The 27,932-nt window shown below is 39.7% G+C and overlaps 1 protein-coding gene across 1 annotated transcript; it reads right to left on the bottom strand.

The window, feature by feature from the left end:
* Window positions 1-137: 137 nt before the first annotated feature.
* Window positions 138-27,045, bottom strand: LOC130473640 (zinc finger protein 271-like). Its single transcript, XM_056845209.1, has 6 exons — window positions 26,894-27,045; window positions 3,644-5,834; window positions 3,060-3,324; window positions 2,789-2,976; window positions 1,069-1,126; window positions 138-322 (listed from the first exon to the last, which is right to left on the bottom strand). Exons 1-6 carry the CDS (start codon window positions 27,043-27,045, stop codon window positions 138-140), a joined length of 3,039 nt encoding a protein of 1,012 aa, XP_056701187.1.
* Between the last annotated feature and the right edge of the window lie 887 nt (window positions 27,046-27,932).

Raw genomic sequence — 27,932 nt, 5'->3', positions numbered from 1 at the left:
CCATTAACATTCCATGACAAAATTTGTAGCATATTAAAATTTAATAAAAGCCCATGTTAACTGATTTTATTTTTCTCCCAAAAATTAACTTATTTCTCCCACACACCCCGTCCCACTTCTTTTCCCTTCGGTGTAGTTCAGCCAACTTCTTCTTCATCTGATGATGATTTTGTTCCTCCAGTTGCTTCTTCTGCCTTTTCTTCTTCAGTAAGATCTTTTTCAACCAGTTCTTTGGAAGGTTGATGTGGTGGTTTACGAAGATCTCCGTATCTTCTCAAAAACTGTTCAGCTTTGACAATGTCTGTGATCTTGAACCTTTTGGCTTTAAAGATAAAGGATACCTTGAGGGTATTCCCATCTGTGTTGTATTCGGTTGTATCTCAGCCTTGTCACAAACTCTGCAAAATCTTTTCTTTTCCTCAATAATCTTCCTGGGATCTCTTTCATAAGTCTCACCGGAGTACCTTCTATTGTCAAAGGATTATTGTAATGTTTATTCAAAATCAGGTCCCGATGAGTTCTAGAAAAAAGCTGAACCAAACAATCCCTTGGAACTTTATTTTTGGTTCCGTAAGCAGAGTTAACTCTGTAAGCTGTTACAATCATTCCTTCCACAATCGTTTCCACTGGTTCCCAACCGGGGGTCCATGGAACCCCAGGGGTCCGCGAGAACTAAATTAAGGTCCGCGAAACAAAGTTATAAACCCATAATAAATTAATATTTTCAATTAAAAGTTCTCTATTATAAAAATATATTCAAATATTATTCTAAGTTTAATGTTTAACAGTTATGATTAAAGTTTATTTTCAAATTCTCGGAATTTTTATTTTGAACCTTGGGGTCCCTGCACCGAACAAAAAAGTCCTAGTGGTCCCTGGACAAAAAAAGGTTGGGAACCACTGCTGTATACGAATCCAACTTTCCTTTATCTTTAATTCTAACATCGCAATTTCCACACTGCAAGCATTTATAAGGTTTTTCCCCAGTGTGGAAACGTTGATGGACAGTAAGACTTGAACTCGAAGAAAAGCCCTTTCCACACTGCAAATATTTATAAGGTTTCTCACCAGTGTGGATAGGTTGATGGACAATAACCTCTGAAAACGAAGCAAAGCCCTTTCCACACTGCAAGCATTTATAAGGTTTCTCCCGAGTGTGGATACGTTGATGGACAGTAAGACTTGAACTCGAAGCAAAGCCCTTTCCACACTGCAGGTATTTATAAGGTTTCTCCCCAGTGTGGATAGCTTGATGGACAATAAGTTCTGAACTCGAAGCAAATCCCTTTCCACAATGGACAGTAAGCTCTGAATTTGAAGCAAAGCCCTTTCCACACTGGAAATATTTATAAGGTTTCTCCCCAATGTGGATACGCTGATGAACAGTAAGACTTGAACTCGAAGCAAAACCCTTTCCACACTGCAAGCATTTATAAGGTTTCTCCCCAGAGTGGGTACGCTGATGGATTGTAAGTATGGAATTATAAGCAAAACTCTTTCCACACTGCAAGCATTTATAAGGTTTCTCCCCAGTGTGGATACCCTGGTGGATAGTAAGGTTTGTACACTGAGCAAAGCTCTTTCCACACTGCAAGCATTTATAAAGTTTCTCTACAGTGTGGATACGTTGACGGACAGTAAGTTTTGAACGCTAAGCAAAGCTCTTTCCACACTGCAAGCATTTCTAAAGATTCTCCCCAGTGTTGATACGGTGATGGACAGTAAGGTCTGAACTCGAAGCAAAGCCCTTTTTAACATTGCAAGCATTTATAAGGTTTCTCCCCAGTGTGGATACGCTGATAGACAGTAAGGTCTGAACTCGAAGCAAAGCCCTATCCACACTGCAAGCATTTATAAGGTTTTTCCCCAGTGTGGAAATGTTGATGGACAGTAAGAGTTGAACTCCAAGCAAACCCCTTTCCATACTGCAAGCATTTAGAAGGTTTCTCCCCAGTGTAGATACGGTGATGGACAGTAAGGTGTGAACTCGAAGCAAAGCCCTTTCCACACTGCAAGCATTTATAAGGTTTCTCCCCACTGTTGATACGGTTATGGGCAGAAAGGTCTGAACTCGAAGCAAAGCCCTTTCCACACTGCAAGCATTTATAAGATGTCTCCCCAGTGTGGATACGGTGATGGACAGTAAGGTTTGAACTCGAAGCATAGCCCTTTCCACACTGCAAACATTTATAAGGTTTCTGCCCAGGGTGGATACGCTGATGTAGAGTAAGGTGTGAACTCGAAGCAAAGCCCTTTCCACACTGAAAGCATTTATAAGGTTTCTCCCCAGTGTGGATACGCTGATGGACAATAAGACTTGAACTCGAAGCAAAGCCCGTTACACACTGCAAGCATTTTTAAGGTTTCTCCCCAGTGTGGATACGGTGATGGGCAATAAGACATGAAGTCTGAGCAAAGCTCTTTCCACACTGCAAGCATTTATAAGGTTTCTCCCCAGTGTGGATACAGTGATGGACAGTAAGAGTTGAAGGCTGAGCAAAACTCCTCACTGCAAGCATTTATAAGGTTTTTCCCCAGTGTGGAAACGCTGATGGATAGTAAGTTTTGAACTCGAAGCAAAGCCCTTTCCACACTGCAAACATTTATAAGGTTTTTCCCCAGTGCGTAAATGCTGATGGACAATAAGTTCAGAACACTGAGCAAAGCCCTTTCCACACTGCAAGCATTTATAAGGTTTCTCCCCGGTGAGGATACGCTGATGGATAGTAAGATATGAACTCTGAGCAAAGCTCTTTCCACAATGCAAGCATTTATAAGGTTCCTCCACAGTGTGGATACGCTGATGGACAATGAGCTCTGAATTCGAGGCAAAGGCCTTTCCACACTCCAAGCATTTATGTGGTTTCTCCCCAGTGTGGATACGCTGATGGACAGGAAGATAAGAACTTTGAGCAAAGCTCTTTCCGCACTGCAAGCATTTATAAGGTTTCTCCCCAGAGTGGATACGCTGATGGATTATAAATATGGAATTATAAGCAAAACTCTTTCCACACTGCAAGCATTTATAAGGTTTCTCCCAGTGTGGATAATCTGGTGGAATGTGAGCTCTGAATTTTGAGCAAAGTTCTTTCCACACTGCAAGCATTTATAAGGTTTCTCCCCAATGTGGATACGCTGATGGTTAGTAAGGTTTGAACATTGAGCAAAGCTCTTTCCACACTGCAAGCATTTATAAGGTTTCTCCCCAGTGTGGATACGCTGATGGACAGTAAGATTTGAACTTGAAGCAAAGTCCTTTCCACACTGCAAGCATTTATAAGGTTTCTCCCCAGTGTGGATTTGCTGGTGGCCAGGGAGGTCTCTCTTCCAAACAAAGCTGCTTCCACACTGCAAGCATTTATAAAGTGTCTCCCGTGTGGATACGGTGATGTACAGTAAGTTGTGAACTCGAAGCAAAGCAATATCCACACTGCAAGCATTTATAAAGTTTCTCCACAGTGTGGATACGGTGATGGACAGTAAGTTTTGAACGCTAAGCAAAGCCCTTTCCACACTGCAAGAATTTTAAAGTTTCTCCCCAGTGTGGATACAGTGATGGACAGTAAGGTCTGAACTCGAAGCAAAGCCCTTTCCACACTGCAAGCATTTAAAAGGTTTCTCCCGTGTGGATACGGTGATGGACAGTAAGTTGTGAACTCGAAGCAAAGCAATTTCCACACTGCAAGCATTTATAAGGTTTTTCCCCAGTGTGGAAGTGTTGATGGACAGTAAGACTTGAACTCGAAGCAAAGCCCTTTCCACACTGCAAGTATTTATAAGGTTTCTTCCCAGTGTGGATACGGTGATGGACAGTAAGGTCTGAACTCAAAGCAAAGCCCTTTCCACACTGCAAGCATTTATAAGGTTCCTCCCCAGTGTGGATACGGTGATGGACAGTAAGGTCTGAACTCGAAGCAAAGCCCTTTCCACACTGCAAACATTTATAAGGTTTCTCCCCAGTGTGGATACGCTGATGGACAGTAAGATTTGAATTCGAAGCAAAGCCCTTTCCACACTGCAAACATTTATAAGGTTTCTCCCCAGAGTGGATACGCTGATGGAGAGTAAGGTGTGAACTCGAAGCAAAGCCCTTTCCGCACTGAAAGCATTTATAAGGTTTCTCCCCAGTGTGGATACGCTTATGGAGAGTAAGTTTTGAACTCGAAGCAAAGCCCTTTCCACACTGCAAGCATTTATAAGGTTTCTCCCCAGTGTGGATACGTTGATGGACAATAAGACTTGAACTCGAAGCAAAGCCCTTTGCACACTGCAAGCATTTATAAGGTTTCTCCCCAGTGTGGATACGCTGATGGAGAGTAAGGTGTGAACTCCGAGTAAAGCCCTTTCCACACTGCAAGCATTTATAAGGTTGCTCCCCAGTGTGGATACAGTGATGGACAGTAAGAGTTGAACGCTGAGCAAAACTCTTTGCACACTGCAAACATTTATAAGGTTGCTCCCCAGTGTGGAAACGTTGATGGACAGTAAGACTTGAACTCCAAGCAAAGCCCTTTCCACACTGCAAGCATTTATAAGGTTTCTCCCCGGTGTGGATACAGTGATGGACAGTAAGAGTTGAACGCTGAGTAAAACTCTTTCCACACTGCAAGCATTTATAAGGTTTTTCCCCAGTGTGGAAACGTTGATGGTTAGCAAGTTTTGAACTTGAAGCAAAGTCCTTTTCACACTGCAAGAATTTATAAGGTTTCTCCCCAGAGTGGATACGCTGATGGACAATAAGATCACAACTCTGAGCAAAGCCCTTTCCACACTGCAAGCATTTATAAGGTTTCTCCCCAGTGTGGAAACGTTGATGGACAATAAGACCTGAACTTGAAGCAAAGCCCTTTCCACACTGCAAGCATTTATAAGGTTTCTCCCCAGTGTGGATACGTTGATGGACAATAAGTCCTGAACTCCAAGCAAAGCCCTTTCCACACTGCAAGCATTTATAAGGTTTTTCCCCAGTGTGGAAACGCTGATGGACAATAAGTTCAGAACTCTGAGCAAAGTCCTTTCCACACTGCAAGCATTTATAAGGTTTCTCCCCAGTGTGGATACGCAGATGGACAGTAAGATATGAATTCTGAGCAAAGCTCTTTCCACAATGCAAGCATTTATAAGGTTCCTCCCCAGTGTGGATACGCTGATGGATAGTAAGCTGTGAACTGCGACCAAAGCTCTTGCCACAATGCAAGCATTTATAAGGTTTCTCCCCAGTGTGGATTCGCTGATGGACAATAAGCTCTGAATTCGAGGCAAAGGCCTTTCCACACTCCAAGCATTTATAAGGTTTCTCCCCAGAGTGGATACGCTGATGGATTATAAATATGGAATTATAAGCAAAACTCATTCCACACTGCAAGCATTTATAAGGTTTCTCCCCAGTGTGGATACGCTGATGGATAGTAAGGTTTGAACGTTGAGTAAAGCTCTTTCCACACTGCAAGCATTTATAAGGTTTCTCCCCAGTGTGGATACGCTGATGGACAGTAAGGTCTGAACTCGAAGCAAAGCCCTTTCCACACTGCAAGCATTTATAAGGTTTCTCCCCAGTGTGGATACGCTGGTGGCCAGGGAGGTCTCTCTTCCAAACAAAGCTGCTTCCACCCTGCAAGCACTTATCAGGCTTCTTCCCTGTGTGGATTCTCCACTGTGGATTAAACACCTGGGATTCAGCAGCCTGAGAAGCAGCGCATTCCTTCCCCCTCTTCCGTTTTGTTCCAGCGTTTCTTTTCTGCTGCTTTTCAGCAAATAGGACGTGTTGTGGTTCACCCTTGGGCTTTTTCGGGGGAGCATCAGCCGCTGCAATAAAGAGAAACGACTGGTAAGACCTTCAAGCAAAAGCGGAATCAAGTAAAGAAGGCCATTAACTGCTCTCCATAACGACAGAACCAGGATCACTTAAAGGAAAGTCAAATCCTGCCCTGTATGAATCAGCTGTTGATGCTTCCTTGAAGGACAGTTCCAGCAGACACAAGGTAGTGTCATGGGCTGAGACCATATAACCTGGATTATGTTAGGAAAGCATGTCCCCATTAGGTTTTATAACGATTAAATGTATTGAGAAGATGTAATTACTTCATAAACTGGAATTGAATAAGCTCAAGCCAGATGGAAGTAACTCTTTAAAGGCAAGCCTGATTCTACTGTTATAGTCATACCATGGAATAAACTGGTATGCCTGTGACAGAACTAGTTCAAGGTCAACAAAACTTACTATGCTACTTAGAGTCTTGATGTTGTAATTAAATAAACTGCTGTCTCAGCTGAATATTAGCTTGCTAATTGATGTATGAGCCTGACTGACTATTTTACACAGGTTTGACTATTTTCTGCTAATTGGAAACAGGCAAGCTTAAACACTGCTTGTAAGTCCTATGGTTGACTGGATTAGCACCCATCCATCCTAGGCCCTGAAAGGTATAAATAGAGCTCTCTCTCGGACTTCGGGTTAGAGAGTTGGCAGAGAGCAACTGAATGTTGCTTGGCTATTAAACCCTCCAAAACATCCGCCAAGATGTAAAACTAGAAAGGCAGGGGGTTGAAGGAAGATGGCTGGACGCTGTCTGACCTCACTCCCTACATATGTCTCGGGCGTGAGACTAAGAGAAGATCCTGATGGTCTGAACATGCTGACCTATGGACTTCCTCCATCGACAAAGAGATGTAAAACCCTTGGCAGCCTAATTCTTGCGTGGATTAGGGAAACTGATCCTTGCGTGGATCAGGAACATTTATTCTTGTCTTTTGATTCTGGAGAATTCTCACAGAGAAAAATTATGCCACACAATCTGTCTCTCTGAAGACTGATTGTCTGGGAGATTTGTCTGTATAATGCTCCATCCTGTGATGGAGGCTCTTGTGTTCTAAGGATCATAAGAGAATGGACCTTGCCATATTTGAATATGGTGACATATTTGTTCTAACAAGACTTATGTCTTCTCATAAGATCTGTCATATATACTTCCTAGTTCTGATAGACAAGATGTAAATGCAGCTTCTCTAAGAAGCCTATTACCAGAGCATATTTCAGGGGTTTCTCTACACAAGGTGAGAGCACTGAATATACTCTACAGTCAGAGACTGTAGAATGGAGTTAACACTCTACACATAATGTTAAAGCTACACATAGCTTCAAATACTGATTAATCATAGTATGGTTAAACCATTAGAATGGCTCTTAGCTCTACAACAATGCTTATATCAAATGCATGCTTAGAGCATGGCTTACATATAGTCTTTTCTATTCTGAAGCTCATCTTCAGACCCATAGATCTTAAACATGTAAAGACTTTGTGGTTTCATAAACTTCAGTCACAAATAGACTGCTGAGAGAGCTACAGAATCAGCTCTAACATGAAACTGTGAAACCAGAGAGATTTCTTCTATTCCTACTAAAAGCATTGAAATAACAGAATGATGCTTAGAGAATACCTGAAGGAAATCTAACTATTCTAAATGAACTTGTAGATCCTTACAGAAACTCTACAATGACATAACTAGGTTAAGTACTAGAATACTTATTCAATGCACTAATCATTATTTTATAAGATTTCTGTAAACTGTATTATTACCAGAATGAAATATATACTTGAGAAACTCTCATATAGAATCATAAAGATTGATGATATTGCTATTGATGCTTGCATATATATTTGTTCCTGTTGAACTAACCATTATAGTTTTTATTTCTGTAATTATTTACATATATTTTATGTGAAATAAATAATATTTTTATTCAAGTATTCTTTTCATATTTTTACTGGAACTATTCAATAAAAAGACTTGCTTTTTAAAAGTAGGTAAAGTTGCTCAGTCCTGCTTACTCAATGATTGGCTGAATAAGATACCTTTACTTCTCAGTAAGTAAAATGTTCTAAGAGCCTATCATTTGAACAGCACGACCCGCTTCAGTAGCCCAGTGGAACCTCCATGTTTAGAGGCAGTCGCTCTCTGAAGAGGGATGCTTTGGAGCTGCTCCTCTATTTGTGAGACTTCCAGGGACTCTAGTTGACCTCCGTGTGAAACAAGACGCTGGACTAGGGGGACCTCTAGCAAATCTCTTTCTATATTCAATGATTGGCTGAATAAGATACCTTCACTTCTCAGTAAGTGAAACATTCTAAGAGCCTATCATTTGAACAGCACGACCCGCTTCAGTTGGCGACTGCGGCAGGACTCAGGGCGTATTCAGACGTGAGTGCGAATCCTGAGAGCCTGTGTTTTCTGAATATTCATAAAAACCATTGGGATTTAATCCTTGCAAGGTACCTTAGGCACAGCACAGGTGGTTTATGGCTCTATGAACATGCAAATAATATGGATATATGTATTTATCTTAGTTGGGGGTAAAAGGCCAACTAACTTCATATTGTGAAGGTTTAAAGGTAAGAAGTTAAGATTGCATGATACTTTGCCCTTGTACAATGTACAAATGAGCCAGGGCATATGTACTGAAATACATGAACCAATGGATGTCTTCCTTATGTATTTACAAGGGAAATAAAGGTTATTAACAGGGTAACCGCCCTGACCTGGATGGCCCAGGCTAGCCTGATCTCGTCAGATCTCAGAAGCTAAGCAGGGTCAGCCCTGGTTAGTATTTGGATGGGAGACCACCAAGGAAGTCCAGGGTTGCTGTGCAGAGGAAGGCACTGGCAAACCACCTCTGTTAGTCTCTTGCCATGAAAACCCCAAAAGTGGTCGCTATAAATCGGCTGCGACTTGACGGCACTTTACACACACAACAGGGTAACCTAAAAGAAACAGCCAAAACTTTGGCTGAGCAAGCAAGCAAGCAACTCTATGAATGTACTATGTGTAACCTGTACTGAAATGTGTGTGTTAAATACTGACAAGGTTTCTATTCCAGTTTCAATATATCTGGAGTAAAGGTATCCTATTCTTATGAGAGTATAAGATATGACTACAGTAATGAAATAATGTATATTAACTTATTTGGTATAATCTCCAGAGCCTCAGATGGTTGACAGAGACGTTGAGTACTCACTGTTTCTGAATCTCATTTGCTATTTTGAAATATTTGTCTACAGGATTCCTTCTGTTTGTAAAATTGCAGGTCAAATGCAAATAGATGCCTGGAGCAATGATCTTAATACTAGGGCGTTTATCACCCCCAAAGTTGTGGGAAGGTGGAACGAAAAAAGAAGACGAAATGTATAAGATTGAATTCCTATCTGTTGTTTCTAAGTGATATGCTGGGTAATTAGTATGCATTACAATATGAACCTCACTTTTATCTTCAGTTAGTTTAAAAATTGGTGTCTAGGACAGAGTCAGCTTAAGATACAACTGGGTAGGAAATTATAAATCTTCCTAGAATTCTTTCCAATAAAGCAGATCAATATGGAACAAGTACCAACTGATTTACAATGTATGAAAAACATATGAAGAATGAAAGGATGGAAGACAGTTCAAATATAAAATGTTCATAACAGCAAGTATGAAAACTATTGCTTTATACAAGCCACAGATTCTGAAGAATGTCATGAAAGATATGACACATGACATTAAGAAAAGACTGAAGTTCATAAAATGAAATACATGGTCAGTGTTCCAAGGAATCAACAATGTTGGACTATGTTGAAGATATCAGCAACAAAAGAAGTAAGTACAAAAATATTATTGTACTATACAGCCTTAATATTTTAGTTTTATTCCACAGCTATGAGATGAAACAAGAAAGATATGCCTATCCTATCATTGACTATGGAACTGTGAACATGACATCATTGATGTGAGTTGTGATATACCCATTACACTATGAACTATAAGAAACTATGGATGCATACGTGACTATGGAAGTGCCCTGTGCAGAAATTGGCAAGAGAAAGAGAAATGTAATAAAGCAGAGAGCTTGAGAAAGTATCTCTGACCATTATGATGTTTTTGGTACTTGGTTGGAAATTCCTATGCACTGGAAACAGATGATTTCCAATTCTATGCAACAGAAGCAAGTACAAAATAAGGAGAAATAGCTTGATGGACATTGATGGCCTGGTAAGATCCAGAATATTTCTACATCGGATGCTACAAGCTGAACAACCTTTTCTCCATATTAGCAATGTGGCAAAAGACATTTACACCATGCCACAACAGCTTATGCTGTACAAATGATGACAGCTAAGTATTGACAATGTTGAACCATGTGATGTTAGACCGAAGCATGTTGATGTTTACGGAAGATGATGTTTTAGAACTGGAGACGAGAAAAGTCCACTGAGGATATTTTCGGTGGAGCTGCAGAACAACAACGATGTTTTGTTATAACCACTCACGGTATCTGTATGAAGTTGTGGCTATCAAGCCTACAGAGGGACCAGCACAATCTGGCACAGATTGTGTTTTAAGCTGAACGCCTCCAAAGGGAGAAAAAATTCCTAGAATATATTTATGACACCAAAAGAAAATGAAGGTAAAATTGAAATAATTATGAATATGAGTAATAATGTATACGTGTATGAGTTGGTGAGACTATGATTGAAAACATTCATTCATATGGAAAAACAACTGCAAGGAAAGTTGCTAGGTTGGTTCCTAATCAGTTAGGTTGGTAACTAATCTGTTGGATGTTCTAATAACATGCTGGAAATTTCCCCCAATTAGTGGTACATTGGTATGGGTACTGTACTCTTCCCATATGGATTAACAATGATCCTCATGTAAATGAAACACAATGTTCAAATATTGTGGTATCTCTTTATGGGAGACGCCATAGACAGGCAATCTATTATCATTATAGGTGTCAAGCTTTACAGCCTGTTCTCAGGGTATGGGATATGACATACTTCTGTAGATATTGTGATGAATCCTTTCCTGATTTGGTCCTGGTACAGGAAACAACCCCAGATGTGTATGAATCAATGGGGTTACACCGTCTAACCTACTTGAGTCATGTCCTCTAGATACTATTCATATGCTAGTGGACCATATTAGGGCGCATGATTATGATTACTATGCACCTTCAAGAAGAATTATTGGGACAACTCTCCACTCAGTGAGGAGAAATGAAGAAGAGTCAACAACTTCAGTTCCTTCTACTAGCCATGCCAAGATTGATCTTTGCCACTTGATCTTACTATGAAAAATGCTGTAGATACAGCCGTGCAGCAAACTATAGATCTGTTAGATACACATGCCATCGCACACATGCCTCGGTCCTCTTTCTCTAGCTCTGGGCTTACTTAACAAGATCTGGATGAATTGCCTGCTGTTACAGACCCAGGATGTATTTCCCCTTCTCAACCTGAAATGTCCTCATTGGGAATCTTCAAGACAAGGTTTTAGATTTTAATTTATATTATTTACTGTATTTGTTTTAAATAGATGTATTATAATAGCTGTATATGCTATGTTAAAATGCATGAGTTCGTACCAACAGCATAGCTATATATTGTCGAAGGCTTTCACGGTCAGAGTCCATTGGTTCTTGTAGGTTATCCGGGCTGTGTAACCGTGGTCTTGGAATTTTCTTTCCTGACGTTTCGCCAGCAGCTGTGGCAGGCATCTTCAGAAGAGTTACACTGAAGGACAGTGTCTCTCAGTGTCAAGTGTGTAGGAAGAGTAATATATAGTCAGAAAGGGGTTGGGTTTGTATTTCCAGTGGTGCCCCTCGTCTGGGGAATGTCCCCCCACCCTTGAAACTTGCCTGGAGCTGACCTACAGAGGGGAAAACATGTCTTTCCAACTAAGCGTTAACTTGGGGGTTTATCTTTTTAGCTGTTTCAGGGTCTTCTTTCAACTTGAGGAGTGTTTCTCAGGAGGTTTCTGAGGCAACTTTGTGGCTTTTTTGCACTATTTTTTTGTCCCTGGATTTTTAAACTGATCATTTAGGCAGTATTCAGATTTTATGCTCTTGTTTTGAGCTAACTTCAGCAGCTCTGTGAAGAGGCAGCATATAAATAAATTAATGTGCATTAAAGCTGAGCACTCAGTAAACATTTCCCACCAATCTTAGGTACAAACCAGCCAGCATTTTGTTCCTGTTTTAACTTCTCTTTCACACTTGAGAAAGCTTTCCTGGCAATGCTCAGGCTGTCGTCTCACGAGGAATCCCTCCTTTCTCCAGCTGGTGAAATTAAGCCCAAGAGAAGTTTATCCACTTCCACCACACAAGTCAGCAGATACCTGCTGATCCCTCGGGTTCTTTTGCGTCTTAAGACAAGTGGATCTCCTGCTTCTTCCACTGGGGATATGGAATCAGGTTGGAGAAGCAGAAGTCCTTCTTTGGGGGAAAGAAAGAGACCAGTGATTTCCCGACATTCCAACTCTAGGAAAGATTCAGATCTTTAAACCAGACTCGAGCGTAGACAGAGCCCCCCTTTCCCTCCAACTTAGAACAGGAAAACCGCAGCTGCCCAACCAAATTCCAGAGAAGCCTCAGAAGCAGGAATTCAGCAAGTGACACAGAGCCAAACTTCACCTGCTGAAATCCGGGTTTTCTTTAATTTGTTACCTCAGGGCTCCACCACCTCACTTGACTGACTCTGTGAGCCATGCATAGGCCTATTTAGTATGTTGCCAGGTCAACAATGCTATAGTAAGAATATTGTAGCAAGGAACAGCAGTGACACCGAAGCTACTTTGGTTGCTTAATCTTGACTGCTTCAGAGGTTGAAATATAGCAAGATTTTCTGCTCTCCTATTATTAAATTAATATTGGAGACATGTAAATATGAGTGCAGAAAGGTAGGAAAGTCCGAACTCTCCAAGTCTTTGTGTAGACCAAGAGGTTCTCAGAAGAGACCTGGTTTCGTATGTCTATCTACTCACTTTAATGCTCTTCTAGATATTGTGAACCAGATTCTTTTAACTAAATCAGACTTCTTTAACTATTATATTTTAAGTTTTGGATTTTAAGGAACAGCTATCTCCACATTTATTGAAAGTCATGAATTTATGTATACAAAAAGGTTCTATCCCACAAACCTGGAAACAAGCAAATATAGCACTAATACCAAAAGTGGATACAGATTTATTGGAAGTTAAGAACTATAGGCCTATCTCGTTATTAAACAATGATTATAAACTATTTGTTGATATCTTAGCCACAAGGCTCAAAAAGGTATTAAATGATTATATACATGAAGATCAAACAGGTTTTCTACCTGGTAGAATGATTAGCCAAAATGTTAGAACGGTGATAGATTTATTAGAATATTCAGAGTACACTCCAACCCCAATGGCTATGATCTTTGCAGAGAAAGCTTTTGATAACGTAAACTGGAAATTTATGAAAACAATATTGGAATATATGGGGTTGGGTACTGGTTTTAATACAGCAATTGAGAGTATATATACTCAGCAAACAGCTAGACTTATGATTAACGGATTATTATCACCACAATTACAAATCCAAAAGGGCACCAGACAAGGGTGCCCTCTTTCACCTTTACTGTTTATTTTAGTTTTAGAAGTATTATTGATTAAGTTTAGACTAGATGATAATATTGTAGGTATAAAAATTGGGAGAAATCATTATAAGGTAAAAGCATATGCAGATGACTTAGTGTGTGTTCTGACTAACCCTAATTGTCAAATGGAAAGATGGAATAATATCGTGGAGGTCTATGGAAAGCTTGCAGGATTTAAAATAAATAGGAGTAAAAAGAAGATTTTGTAAAGAATATGACTATCACAACAAGCAGATTTAATTAGTAAAACAGGGTTCACTATTGACTCTAAAGTTAGGTATTTAGGAATATGGTTAACTTCAAACAGTCTTAATTTATTTCAGAATAATTATGTAAAAATTTGGCAACAAATTGTTAAGGATTTTAAGCATTGGGAGAAGCTTCCGTTATCATTATGGGGACGGATCTCAGTAATTAAAATGATGTTATTAAGGAAGATGCTTTTTTTATTTCAGAATTTGCCTATTATAAAAGGAGTAAAGATTTTTAAAGTCTGGAAGAAGGAAATTTTGAATTTTTTTATGGGGAAAATATAGGCATAGGATAGCTTATAATAATTTAATTGAATTAAAAGAAACCGGAGTTCTGGGTCTGCCAGATTTAAGAATGTATTATGAAGCGGCTTGCTTTGGTTGGATAAGAAACTGGATATTATTAGAGAATCCTAGATTACTAGAATTGGAAGGTTTTAATATAAGATTTGGTTGGCATGCATATTTGTGGTATGATAAAGATAAAATAAGTAGAGATTTCAATTCTCATATTATTAGGAATACTTTGCTACAAATTTGGAAAAGATATAAAAGATGTTGGGAAGTTAAAACACCAGGATGGATTAATCCTATAGAAACATATATGAAAAGAGGAATGCAGCTTAATTTGGATATAGGTAACTATAGGGATATTATTGAGAATCATGAAGAGACTTGGATTCTTAAAACAAGAGAAGAACTCACGATTGGAGATTGGTTTATGTACTATAAATTAAAGGATATATTTAATAAAGACAAATTATTAGGGTTTAATAGAAACAAATCCAAATTGGAAGTATTATTAAACATGGGAAACAAAGATCAAATAACAAGGATGTATATATTTATAATTGAAACACATTTAGAGCAAGAGAAGATCAAACCAGTTTTGATAAAATGGATGAGAGATTTGGGATATAATATTAATCTTGAGGTTTGGGAAAGATTATGGAAAATATAATTTAAATTTACAATTACTAATGAAATAAGAGAATTTGTATAAGATGTTCTATAGGTGGTATATTACACCAGTGATGATAAGTAAATTTAAAACGGGAAATTCTGATTTATGTTGGAAATGTGGATTGGAAAAAGGAACTTTTATGCATGCCTGGTGGGTTTGTAAAAAAACTTTTTTGGAGAAAAGTAGTAAGGGAGACAAACAATTTGATTAACACCAAAGTAAATATGGACCCAGCTTTTTGTTTATTAGGAATTCCTAGAGATAATATGAATAAGAATGATAGAGTCATATGTCAATATAGTTTCGCTGCAGCTAGGATAATTATTGCTAAATCCCGGAAGTCAGTAAATAGATCTCAAATTAAGGACTGGAGGGAAAAACTATGGTTATATATGCGGATGGCTAAATTAACAGATTCCCTGCATGGGAAGGATGTGGAAGAATTTAAAATTATGTGGTTAAAAGCTTTCGCATATTGGGATAAGATGGCAAAAATGAATTTTATTGATATAGTGAACAAGTTGTAGATACAATTTGGTAATATAAATTATTGTTAAAATAATCTATTAATAAACTGTTTAGACACTGGTTCTTGTAGGTTATCCGGGCTGTGTGACCGTGGTCTTGGTATTTTCTTTCCTGACGTTTCGCCAGCAACTGTGGCAGGCATCTTCAGAGGAGTAACACTGAAGGACAGTGTCTCTCAGTGCCAAGTGTGTAGGAAGAGTAATATATAGTCAGAAAGGGGTTGGGTTTGAGGTGAATTATTGTCCTGCAAAAAGTATCAAAGGTAATGTGCTAATCATTGTCCTGTAAGTATCAAGATAATGTGCTAATCTCTCTCTCTTTTTTTCCTCTCCCTTTCTTTCTCTCCCTTTCTTACTTTTTCTGTCTCTCTCCCACCGTCCCTCCCTTTCCTTCCCTCCCTCCCCTTCTTTCCAGCCATCTTTCCCTCCCTCGCTCCCCTTCCTTTTTTCTCTCCCTCCCTTTTCTCTCTCTTTCTCATTTCCTCCCTCCCTTTCCTTTCTTCCTTCTTTCTTTCCTTCCCTCCCTTTCTTTCCCTCCCTCCCCCTTGCTTCTTTCTCTCCCTCCCTTCTTTCTCTCTCTCTGCCTTTCTTTATTCCTCTCCCTCCCTCTCCCCCTCTTCCTCCCTCTCCCCCTCTTCCTCCCTCCCTCCCTCGCCTCTATCTGTTTCACTCTTTCTGTGTCTCTCTTTCTCCCTCTTTATTTCTCTTCACTCTCTCTTTCTCCCTGTCTTTCTGGACTGGGAGAGAGCTGCAGGCTCCCCAGACAAGACAGCCAGTCCTTCCCCTATTGCAGATGTGGGCTGCTGAGCCCACTGCAGGTTCACCAGCCCCTTGGTTTAAAATTTTTAACAGAATTAATGGCAGGGACTAAAGATACAAACTTCATAGAAGACATATTGTCGAAGGCTTTCACGGTCAGAGTTCATTGGTTCTTGTAGGTTATCCGGGCTGTGTAACCGTGGTCTTTTTGTGGTTAAACAGCTGCTTTTCTTTCCCAGTTACATAGTTACATAGCCTAAACAGATGAGAACTGAGAAAAATGAATTAATATCCTTAATGCGTCAATATCTAAAACTAATATATCGAAACCTACAGCACTGCTTTGCTGCAAAGTTGTGGGAAAGACCTCGGCAAACCCAGCATGGCTGTCATCTGAGTAGGAAAGTATGGATTTTGCCAGCCCAGCCCACAAAGCAGCCATTTTCCCTTCCCCTGTCCCCAGCAACAGCAGGTCCCTCCCTCCAGTTCCCCGAGTCTTTCTATCAGCAAATGAACACCTGCTATCGACTCTTGACTTGGTGCAAATATCACCTGTCTCACTTGGTGAGACTTGGTGCAAATATCACCAGAGTCTAGGTGCGATACTGGATGGAGGCACAGGTCACACCCGTAGCCAAGGTGGCGTTCTTCCCTCTGTGCCAGGCTAAAGCAGCTGGTACCCTATCTGTCCCACCAGGACCTAGCCACAGTGATCCATGCCATGGTCACCTCTAGGCTAGACTACTGCAACTTGCTCTCTGCAGAGCTGCCCTTGGCCCTGCTCTGGAAACTTCAACTGCTCCTGAACGCAGTGGGGACCCCTTGGAGAGCACATATCCAAACAATGCTCTGCCAGCTGCACTACAGGATTAGGTTCAAGGTTCTGGTATTGACCTTTAAGGCCCTAAATGGTCTGGGATGATCGTACCTGAGGGACCACATCTCCAGATACACCCCTCAGAGAGCATTATCCTCATCCAATAACAACTTGTTGGTGGTCCCCGGCCCAAGAAGTGTCCGGCTGTCCTCGACCAGGGCCAGAGCTTTATCAGCTCTGGCCTGATAGATCTCTGTCAAATGAGACCTGGGCCCTGTAGAGCTTAGCTCGGCGTGGTGTAGAGGTTAAGAGCGGTGGACTCTAATCTGGTGAACCGGGTTTGTTTCGCCACACCTCCACATGAAGCGTGCTGGGTGACTTTGGGCTAGCAGTCAACAGTTCTCTCCGAACTCTCTCAGCCCCACCTACCTCACAAGGTATCTGTTGTGGGGAGAGGAAGGGAAGGAAACTGCAAGCCAGTTTGAATTGCCTCAAAGGCAAAGAAAATCGGGGTATAAAATCCAACTCTTCTTCATTTCTGCAGGGCCTGCAAGACGAAGATGTTCCGCCAGGCCTGTTGCTGAGGACATCAACGGTTTCCATCAAAACTGGCTCCTGTTCCTCATGTGTTGCACTCTTGTTCCATCTTGCCCACACGACTTCTCCTGGTTGAAGAATTTATTAATGAGCTGATTGGCGCCTTAGACATTGGAATGCATAAACTGGGGTTTTAGGAGAGTTTTAATGATAATTTATTATTGTGATGTATTGTTTTAAAACAATACATCACAATTGTTTCAAAACAGGGTTGTTTAGCTTGGAAAGAAGGTGGCTAAGGGGAGACATGATAGAGGTCTATAAAATTATGCATGGTTTGGAGAGAGTAGACACGGAAAAACTTTTGTCCCTCTGTCATAGTACTAGAACTTGGGGTGAGAGATTCAAAACTGATAAAAGAAAGTATTTCTTCACAACACATAGTTAAAATGTGGAACTCCCTACCCCAGGATGTGGTGATGGCTGCCAACTTAGAAGGATTTAAGAGGGGAGTGGACATGTTCATGGAGAAGAGGGGTATTCATGGCTACTAGTAAAAATGCCTAAGTCATGATGCATACGTATTCTCTCCAGGATCAGAGGAGCATGCCGAATATATTAGGTGCGGTGAAACACAGGCAGGATGGTGCTGCTGCAATGGTCTTGTGTTGTGCACTTCCTGGAGGAACCTGGTCGGCCCTGTATTATTCAAAGCGTGGCCATATTTGATTGGGGGGCTTAAACCCCTGTTGGATGCAAAAGCCAGACCCCGTTCAATGGCACAGACCCACCAAGAACAGGGACCACTCAGGTTATTTCTTTAGAAGCAAGAGGTTTTATTATGCTAGCAGGAAGAGTCTTACTTATGAAAGTCAAATACAACTCTTCAAAGACGTCATGCAACACATTAGAGTATTTATACATTTTTGAGTTCTTTGTCTACCTGTCTGCTCTTTGTGCATGCCCCACGAGCTCACACGGGCTTAATGACGTCACCTTACCAATTAACTTAATTGGTGCAACTATCTTTATTTTTATGCCAACCTCTATAACTGGCCAGATTCCCAGTTTCGCTCACCCTGCTAGAGATAACACACCTGAGAGAGATCTACCTTATACCTTCTAATTCCATTTTGGCATGCCCTTTCCAATTAACTGTCCTCTTGGCATGTTTTCGTCCTGCTGAAGAGGTCTGATCTAATCTTTGGAATGGTTTTTAAACTTCTGTCTTACCTAATGAACTTGTGCACTCTTGCTGAGTTCTTCTACTTTGAGGAGAGTCAGATCCCTCCTGGCCTAGACATTTAAAGCTTATACATACATCCCTTTAAGTGCTTCAGTGAAGTGTTTTTCATACATTTTTAACATACTTCAGTGAAATGGTACTATTATACGGTGATATGTTTAACAATATGCGTGCCTATAAAATCTGAACAACATTCCTTCCCTATAAGCTATTTTAGCTTATGTGCTTAACTGTTGTGATACACAGTGTAAGCCAAACAAATTGAGATTTTACACTTCCTTCACCCCTTCTCCCCACATGCTCTGAATCAGCTCCCAGGCCCCTGTGAATCCTCAATGCATGTCTATTTGTTAGGACACTGAAACACTGTATTGAGCAGTGAGGCCCCAAAGAGCGCAACAATATTTCACATGCTTATTCTCACCAAAAAGAACTGTTTAACCATTTCTATATGGATTTCAGTAACTTGAAGCAGATATTTTAGCTACGTTGTCATATACAATTAAATTAGTGCTGTGTTGAGCAAAAAAGCAATTTTTCTGATTTTTTTTAATGAAGGGAGGCGGGAGAATCTATAATGTTCCCATCCCGTTGTCCAACAAGGCAAAGACGCACCCCTGGTCAAGGCTGGAGGCTGAAGATCTTGCAAAACTGGCAGCATTCATTTGGTTCCCTGTAGTTCATATGGTTCCTTCTACATTCCAAGCGATGATGTGGCTCGTCCTCTGTTGTGGATTCATTCAGGAACAATCAGACTGTGAATCCAAAAAAGGTTTTTTCCACAATCCAGGAGATCATATAGTTTCTCAAGTGTGTATTAGTTGATGGCCAGTATGGTGTGAACTCTGAGCAAAGCTCTTTCCACACTGCAAGCATTTATAAGGTTTCTCCCCAGTGTGGATACGGTGATGGACAGTAAGTTTTGAATGCTCAGCAATGCTCTTTCCACACTGCAAGCATGTATAAAGTTTCTGCCCAGTGTGGATACGCTGATGGACAGTAGGTTTTGAACGCTCAGCAATGCTCTTTCCACACTGCAAGCATTTCTAAGGTTTCTGCCCAGTGTGAATACGCTGATGGACAGTAAGGTCTGACCTCAAAGCAAAACCCTTTCCAGATTGCAAGCATTCATAAGGTTTCTCCCCAGTGTGGATAGGTTGATGGACAGTAAGACTTGATCTCGAAGCAAAGCCCTTTCCATACTGCAAGCATTTATAAAGTTTCTCCCCAATGTGGATACGCTGATGGATAGTAAGGTTTGAACGCTCAGCAAAGCTCTTACCACACAGCAAGCATTTCTACGGTTTCTCCCCAGTGTGGATACCCTGATGGATAGTAAGTACTGAACGCTGAGCAAAGCATTTCTAAGCAAAGCACTTTCCACACTGAAAGCATTTATAAGGTTTCTCCCCAGTGCGGAAACGCTGATGGATAGTAAGTTTTGAACGCTTAGCAAAGATACCCCGATGGATAGTAAGTACTGAACGCTGAGCAAAGCTCTTTCCACACTGCAAGCATGTATAAGGTTTCTCCCCAGTGTGCATAAGCTGATGGATAGTAAGTTTTGAACGCTGAGCAAAGCTCTTTCCACACTGCAAGCATATATAAGGTTTCTCCCCAGAGTGGATATGGTGATGGACAGTAAGATATGAACTCTAAGCAAAGCACTTTCCACACTGCAAGCATTTATAAGGTTTCTCCCCAGTGCAGAAACGCTGATGGATAGTAAGTTTTGAACGCTTAGCAAAGATACCCCGATGGATAGTAAGTACTGAACGCTGAGCAAAGCTTTTTCCACACTGCAAGCATTTATATGGTTTCTCCCCAGTGTAGATAAGCTGATGGATAGTAAGTTTTGAACGCTGAGCAAAGCTCTTTCCACACTGCAAGCATATATAAGGTTTCTCCCCAGAGTGGATATGGTGATGGACAGTAAGATATGAACTCTAAGCAAAGCACTTTCCACACTGCAAGCATTTATAAGGTTTCTTCCCAGTGTGGATACCCTGATGGATAGTAAGTACTGAATGCTGAGCAAAGCTCTTTCCACACTGCAAGCATTGATAAGGTTTCTCCCCAGTGTGCATAAGCTGAGGGATAGTAAGTTTTGAACTCTGAGCAAAGCTCTTTCCACACTGCAAGCATTTATAAGGTTTCTCCCCAGTGTGGATACGCTGATGGACAGTAAGTTTTGAATGCTCAGCAATGCTCTTTCCACACTGCAAGCATGTATAAAGTTTCTGCCCAGTGTGGATACGCTGATGGACAGTAGGTTTTGAACGCTCAGCAATGCTCTTTCCACACTGCAAGCATTTCTAAGGTTTCTGCCCAGTGTGAATACGGTGATGGACAGTAAGGTTTGAACTCGAAGCAAAGCCCTTTCCACACTGCAAGCATTTATAAGGTTTCTCCCCAGTGTGGATACGCTGATGGACAGTAAGGTCTGACCTCAAAGCAAAACCCTTTCCAGATTGCAAGCTTTCATAAGGTTTCTCCCCAGTGTGGATAGGTTGATGGACAGTAAGACTTGATCTCGAAGCAAAGCCCTTTCCATACTGCAAGCATTTATAAGGTTTCTCCCCAATGTGGATAGGTTGATGGACAATAAGCTCTGAACTCGAAGCAAAGCCCTTTCCACACTGCAAGCATTTATAAGGTTTCTCCCCAGTGTGGACACGGTGATGAATAGTAAGCTCTGAATTCGAAGCAAAGCCCTTTCCACACTGTAAGCATTTATAAGGTTTCTCCCCAGTGTGGATACGTTGATGGACAATAAGCTCTGAACTTAAAGCACAGCCCTTTCCACACTGCAAGCGTTTATAAGCTTTCCCCCCAGTGTGGATACGTTGATGGACAGGAAGATATGAACTTTGAGCAAAGCTCTTTCCACACTGCAAGCATTTATAAGTGGATCCCAGAGTGGATACGCTGATGGATTGTAAGTATGGAATTATAAGCAAAGCCCTTTCCACACTGCAAGCATTTATAAGGTTTCTCTCCAGAGTGGATACGCTGATGGATAGTAAGTTTTGAACGCTGAGCAAAGCTCTTTCCACACTGCAAGCATTTATATGGTTTCTCCCCAGTGTGGATAAGCTGATGGATAGTAAATTTTGAACGCTTAGCAAAGCTCTTTCCACACTACAAGCATTTATAAGGTTTCTCCCCAGAGTGGATATGCTGATGAATTGTAAGCTCTGAATTCAAAGCAAAGCTCTTTCCACACTGCAAGCATTTATAAGGTTTCTTCCCAGTGTAGATACCCTGATGGATAGTAAGTACTGAACGCTGAACAAAGCTCTTTCCACACTGCAAGCATTTCTAAGGTTTCTGCCCAGTGTGAATACGGTGATAGACAGTAAGGTTTGAACTTGAAGCATATCTCTTTCCACACTGCAAGCATTTCTAAGGTTTCTCCCCAGTGTGGATACCCTGATGGATAGTAAGTACTGAACACTGAGCAAAGCTCTTTCCACACTGCAAGCATTTCTAAGGTTTCTGCCCAGTGTGAATACGGTGATGGACAGTAAGGTTTGAACTCGAAGCAAAGCCCTTTCCACACTGCAAGCATTTCTAAGCTTTCTCCCCAGTGTGGATACGCTGATGGATAGTAAGGTCTGACCTCAAAGCAAAACCCTTTCCAGATTGCAAGCATTCATAAGGTTTCTCCCCAGTGTGGATAGGTTGATGGACAGTAAGACTTGATCTCGAAGCAAAGCCCTTTCCATACTGCAAGCATTTATAAGGTTTCTCCCCAATGTGGATAGGTTGATGGACAATAAGTTCTGAACTCGAAGCAAAGCCCTTTCCACACTGCAAGCATTTATAAGGTTTCTCCCCAGTGTGGACACGGTGATGAATAGTAAGCTCTGAATTCGAAGCAAAGCCCTTTAAACACTGCAAGCATTTATAATGTTTCTCCCCAATGTGGATACGCTGATGGACAGTGAGAGTTGAACTCGAAGCAAAGACCTTTCCACACTGTAAGCATTTATAAGGTTTCTCCCCAGTGTGGATACGTTGATGGACAATAAGCTCTGAATTTGAAGCACAGCCCTTTCCACACTGCAAGCGTTTATAAGCTTTTCCCAGTGTGGATACGTTGATGGACAGGAAGATATGAACTTTGAGCAAAGCTCTTTCCACACTGCAAGCATTTATAAGTGGATCCCAGAGTGGATACGCTGATGGATTGTAAGTATGGAATTATAAGCAAAGCCCTTTCCACACTGCAAGCATTTATAAGGTTTCTCTCCAGAGTGGATACGCTGATGGATAGTAAGTTTTGAACGCTGAGCAAAGCTCTTTCCACACTGCAAGCATTTATATGGTTTCTCCCCAGTGTGGATAAGCTGATGGATAGTAAATTTTGAACGCTTAGCAAAGCAAAGCTCTTTCCACACTACAAGAATTTATAAGGTTTCTCCCCAGAGTGGATATGCTGATGAATTGTAAGCTCTGAATTCAAAGCAAAGCTCTTTCCACACTGCAAGCTTTTATAAGGTTTCTTCCCAGTGTGGATACCCTGATGGATAGTAAGTACTGAACGCTGAGCAAAGCTCTTTCCACACTGCAAGCATTTCTAAGGTTTCTGCCCAGTGTGAATACGGTGATAGACAGTAAGGTTTGAACTTGAAGCAAATCTCTTTCCACACTGCAAGCATTTCTAAGGTTTCTCCCCAGTGAGGATACCCTGATGGATAGTAAGTACTGAACGCTGAGCAAAGCTCTTTCCACACTGCAAGCATTTCTAAGGTTTCTGCCCAGTGTGAATACGGTGATAGACAGTAAGGTTTGAACTTGAAGCAAAGCCCTTTCCACACTGCAAGCATTTCTAAGCTTTCTCCCCAGAGTGGATACGCTGATGGATAGTAAGGTTTGAACTTGAAGCAAAGCCCTTTCCACACTGCAAGCATTTATAAGGTTTCTCTCCAGAGTCAATACACTGATGGATAGTAAGTTTTGAATGCTTAGCAAAGCTCTTTCCACACTGCAAGCATTTATAAGGTTTCTTCCCAATGTGAAACGTGATGGACGTTAAGATCTGAACTCTGAGCAAACTTTCCACACTCCAGGCATTTATAAGGTTTCTCCCCAGTATGGATACGCTGATGGACAATAAGCTCTGAACTCGAAGCAAAGCTCTTTCTTTTCTTTTTTTCTAAGTTTTTATTAAATTTTTGTAACAAAACATAGAAAACAAACAAATACAATAAAAATGAAATAGAAACCATAATAAAAGAAAAATTTTAAAACAAAAATCCAAAAAAGTACAAAAGGGTATGCATATATTTTAATTAATGATTACTATTTTATCAAATTGAAAAAAGGTACCCTTTCCCCTCCAACCACCTAAAAAGTGACCCTTCACCCGACTTCCTAAGAAGTGTCTAAACACTTTATATAACACCATAATATAAAATGGTTAAAATACTGTTTTGTATAACTCATTAATTAATATAGTCCATTTTTGCCAAATTATCCCAACATGAGACGGCCTTAGACCATGTTTTTTTTTTATTCTTCCATGTCCTTTCCATGTAGGAATTCCGTTAATTTGGCCATCCTCATATACATCCAGAATTTCTCTCTCCAGTCTATAATTGAAGGTTTATTCACTTGTTTCCATACTTTAGCTATCACAGTTCTTGCAGCAGCAAAACTATATTGGCAAATAATCCTGTCCTGGCCACTCATATTTTCTGGTGGAATTCCCAGTAAACAAAATGCTGGTTTCCTTTTTACTCTACCGTTAATCAAATTATTTGTTTCCATCAATATTTTTCCCCAAAATTTTTAATTTTTTTTACATGACCACCGTACATGCATATATGTTCCTCTATCCTTTCCACATTTCCAACAAATTCCCTTATCTCCTCTATTCATGTGAGATATAATAATTGGGGTTATATGCCATCTATAAAACATTTTATATAGGTTTTCTCTAATTTCATTGCAAATTGTAAATTTAAATTCTCTCTTCCATAAATTTTCCCATATATCCAAATCAATATTAAATCCTAACTCCTTCATCCATTTGATCATAATTGGTTTAATTCTTTCTTGTTCTAAATTGGTTCCAATTAATAATTTATACATTCTACCTATCAATCCTTTATTTCCTTTAATTAAAATGTTCTCTAACTCAGATTTATTTTTATTAAATCCAAGCTGATTATCTTTATTAAATATATCTCTTAACCTATAATACACAAACCAATCCTTTATATCTAATTCTTCCCTACTTTTTAAACCCCATTTCCCCTCTTTCCATTCAATAATATTTCTAAACAATAAAGGTGAAAGAGGACAACCTTGCCTAGTTCCCTTTTGGATTTCAAATTGCGACATTCAATCCCCATTAATAAGCAACCTTGCAGTTTGATAAGTGTAAATACTTCCGATAGCCAATTGAAATTTTCCCCCAAAATCCATATATTCCAATATTTTTCTCATAAATTTCCAATTTACTTTATCAAACGCTTTCTCTGCATCCAAAAATATCATTGCGAAAGGTGTTATATTGAATTCAGCATATTCTAAAAGATCTAACACTACTCTAATATTCTGGCTAATCCGTCTTCCTGGAAGGAATCCTGCTTGGTCTTCATGTATAATCTTATTTAATACAATCTTCAATCTATTTGCTAAAATTGCTACAAAAAGTTTATAGTCATTATTCAATAATGATATTGGTCTATAATTTTTAGCTTCCAATAAATCAGAATTTAGTTTAGGAATTAGGACTATATTTGCTTTTTTTCCAGGTGTTTGGAATAGATCCGTTCTGCAAGCAACTATTCATTACTTTTAATAAATGTGGCGAGAGTTGTTCTATAAACTTTATAATAAAATGCTGTAAATCCATCTTCGCCTGGTGACTTATTTAATTTACTTTTACCTATTGCTACATTTAATTCTTCCATGGTTATATTAGCATCTAATAAATCTTTATGTTCTTGTAAGATTCCTTCCCATTCAAATTGGTTTAAATATACCTCTATTTCTTTCTCAGAGACCGCTCCTTGTCTATAAAGATTTGAATAGTAGTCAATAAAGGTTTCTGTAATTTTTTGTTTATCTGGTGTAACTTTGCCATCCCTCTTTATTTTTAATATGGGTAATTTCTTCTCTTTATGTTTGAGCTGCCAGGCTAACAATTTACCTGGTTTATCTGCATGTTCAATTTTTTTTTGCCTATTATACATAATTCTTTTTTCTATTTCTGAGGATATTAGAAGTTCATATTGATATTGTAAATTTTTTATTTTATCCATCTGTTCTTGTTTAAGTGGTTTACTTTGTTCACTTCTTAAATGTATCTCTCCCTGTTTAATTTCCTCCAATATCTTCATGTTTTTCCGTTTTCTCTCTCTATACCACCTCGAATTTTGTTGTATTAGTAAACCCCTTATTACCCCTGCATCCCAAACAATCTCATCAGAAGTCCCCTTATCAACATTTTCCCAAAAATAATTTTCTATCTCTATTTCTAGTTTATCTACAATCTTTTTATTTTTTAACAGATCATTAATAAACCAAGGTTTGTTTCTCTTATTCCCTGAATTAATCTTAAGCAACAATGCATTATGATCCGATAACACCTTGGGTAAAACTTCAAGACCATCCGACAAACCTATAATATCTTTGGACAACCAAAACATATCTATTCTTGAATGAGAACAGTGTCTCGATGAATAAAAAGTATATCCTTTTTATTACTGTTTACCAATCTCCATAAATCAAACATTTCCCATTGATCTGTTATATGATTGAAAGTACCAGGTAATTTACCTTCACAATTACCCATTTTCTTCTTTGCTGACCTATCCAATCTTGGGTCCATTACACCATTAAAGTCCCCCATCCAGATCATTTTTTCATTAGCATATTCAGCTAGCATCGATGCTAAATTAGTATAAAACAATTTCTGATTATTATTAGGTGCATAGATACCAACCAATATTATTTTTTGAAAAACATTCAAAATTTCTACCATCAGAATCCTCCCTTCAAGGTCTTTATATAAAATCTTGAGTTCGAATATTGAAGGGATATACATAACTATTCCATTGGTTTTTTCCTTTTCATTACAAGATGTAAACAGTTTACCCAATTTAATTTGCTCCAACCTTATAACCTCCTTTGTTATCATATGCGTCTCCTGTAAACAGAAAATATTAGCTTTGGATTTTTGTAAATTATGAAATATTTTCTTCCTCTTATTTGGAGAATTCAAACCATTAACATTCCATGACAAAATTTGTAGCATATTAAAATTTAATAAAAGCCCATGTTAATTGATTTTATTTTTCTCCCAAAAATCAACTTATTTCTCTCACACACCCCATCCCACTTCTTTTCCCTTCTGTGTAGTTCAGCCAACTTCTTCATCCGATGATGATTTTGTTCCTCCTGTTGCTTCTTCTGCCTTTTCTTCTTCAGTAAGATCTTTTTCAACCAGTTCTTTGGAAGGTTGATGTGGTGGTTTACGAAGATCTCCTTCATATCTTCTCAAAAACTGTTCAGCTTTGACAATGTCTGTGATCTTGAACCTTTTGGCTTTAAAGATAAAGGATACTCCTTGAGGGTATTCCCATCTGTGTTGTATTCCGTTGTATCTCAGCCTTGTCACAAACTCTGCAAAATCTTTTCTTTTCCTCAATAATCTTCCTGCGATCTCTTTCATAAGTCTCACCGGAGTACCTTCTATTGTCAAAGGATTATTGTAATGTTTATTCAAAATCAGGTCCCGATGAGTTCTAGAAAAAAGCTGAACCAAACAATCCCTTGGAACTTTATTTTTGGTTCCGTAAGCAGAGTTAACTCTGTAAGCTGTTACAATCATTCCTTCCACAATCGTTTCCTCTTCCCGGAGAAAGTCAGCCAACAGTGTTTTCAGGTATTCCTTCAAATCTGAGCCCTCCAGCCGTTCCTTGAGACCCGTATACGAATCCAACTTTCCTTTATCTTTAATTCTAACATTGCTGTATGGTGGTCGCGCCTTTCCTCTCTTTCTTGGCTTGCTTCCATCGACAGTTCCAGAACATCAACCCTTTTCCTGGTTTCTTTATTATCCTTAGATTGTTTTTGAACTTTTGCATCCAACTTGTCCTGCTTTACTGTCAGAGATGAAATAGAGTCTTGCAGAGCAGAAATGGCAGCAGTATTCTGATTGAGTCCTTGTTTGACAGAGTCCATATCTTGTTTAACTGATACCATCTCATGTTTTATTTCTGCCACTTCTTGTTTAACTTCTGTCACCTCTTTCTTAACTAATGTCACTTCCTGAAGTGTTTTGGTTAAAAGTTCTTGTAAAGAGTTCAAGGTAGCTTCAGGTCTTTTAGTCATCTTTGCAGCCAAGGTTGACCCTGTTGTTGGTGAAGTGGCTGGTG

Source organism: Euleptes europaea, chromosome 1 (genome assembly GCF_029931775.1).
Source record: "Euleptes europaea isolate rEulEur1 chromosome 1, rEulEur1.hap1, whole genome shotgun sequence".
Classification (NCBI taxonomy): domain Eukaryota; kingdom Metazoa; phylum Chordata; class Lepidosauria; order Squamata; family Sphaerodactylidae; genus Euleptes; species Euleptes europaea.
This window is presented reverse-complemented; position numbering and strand designations above follow the sequence as displayed.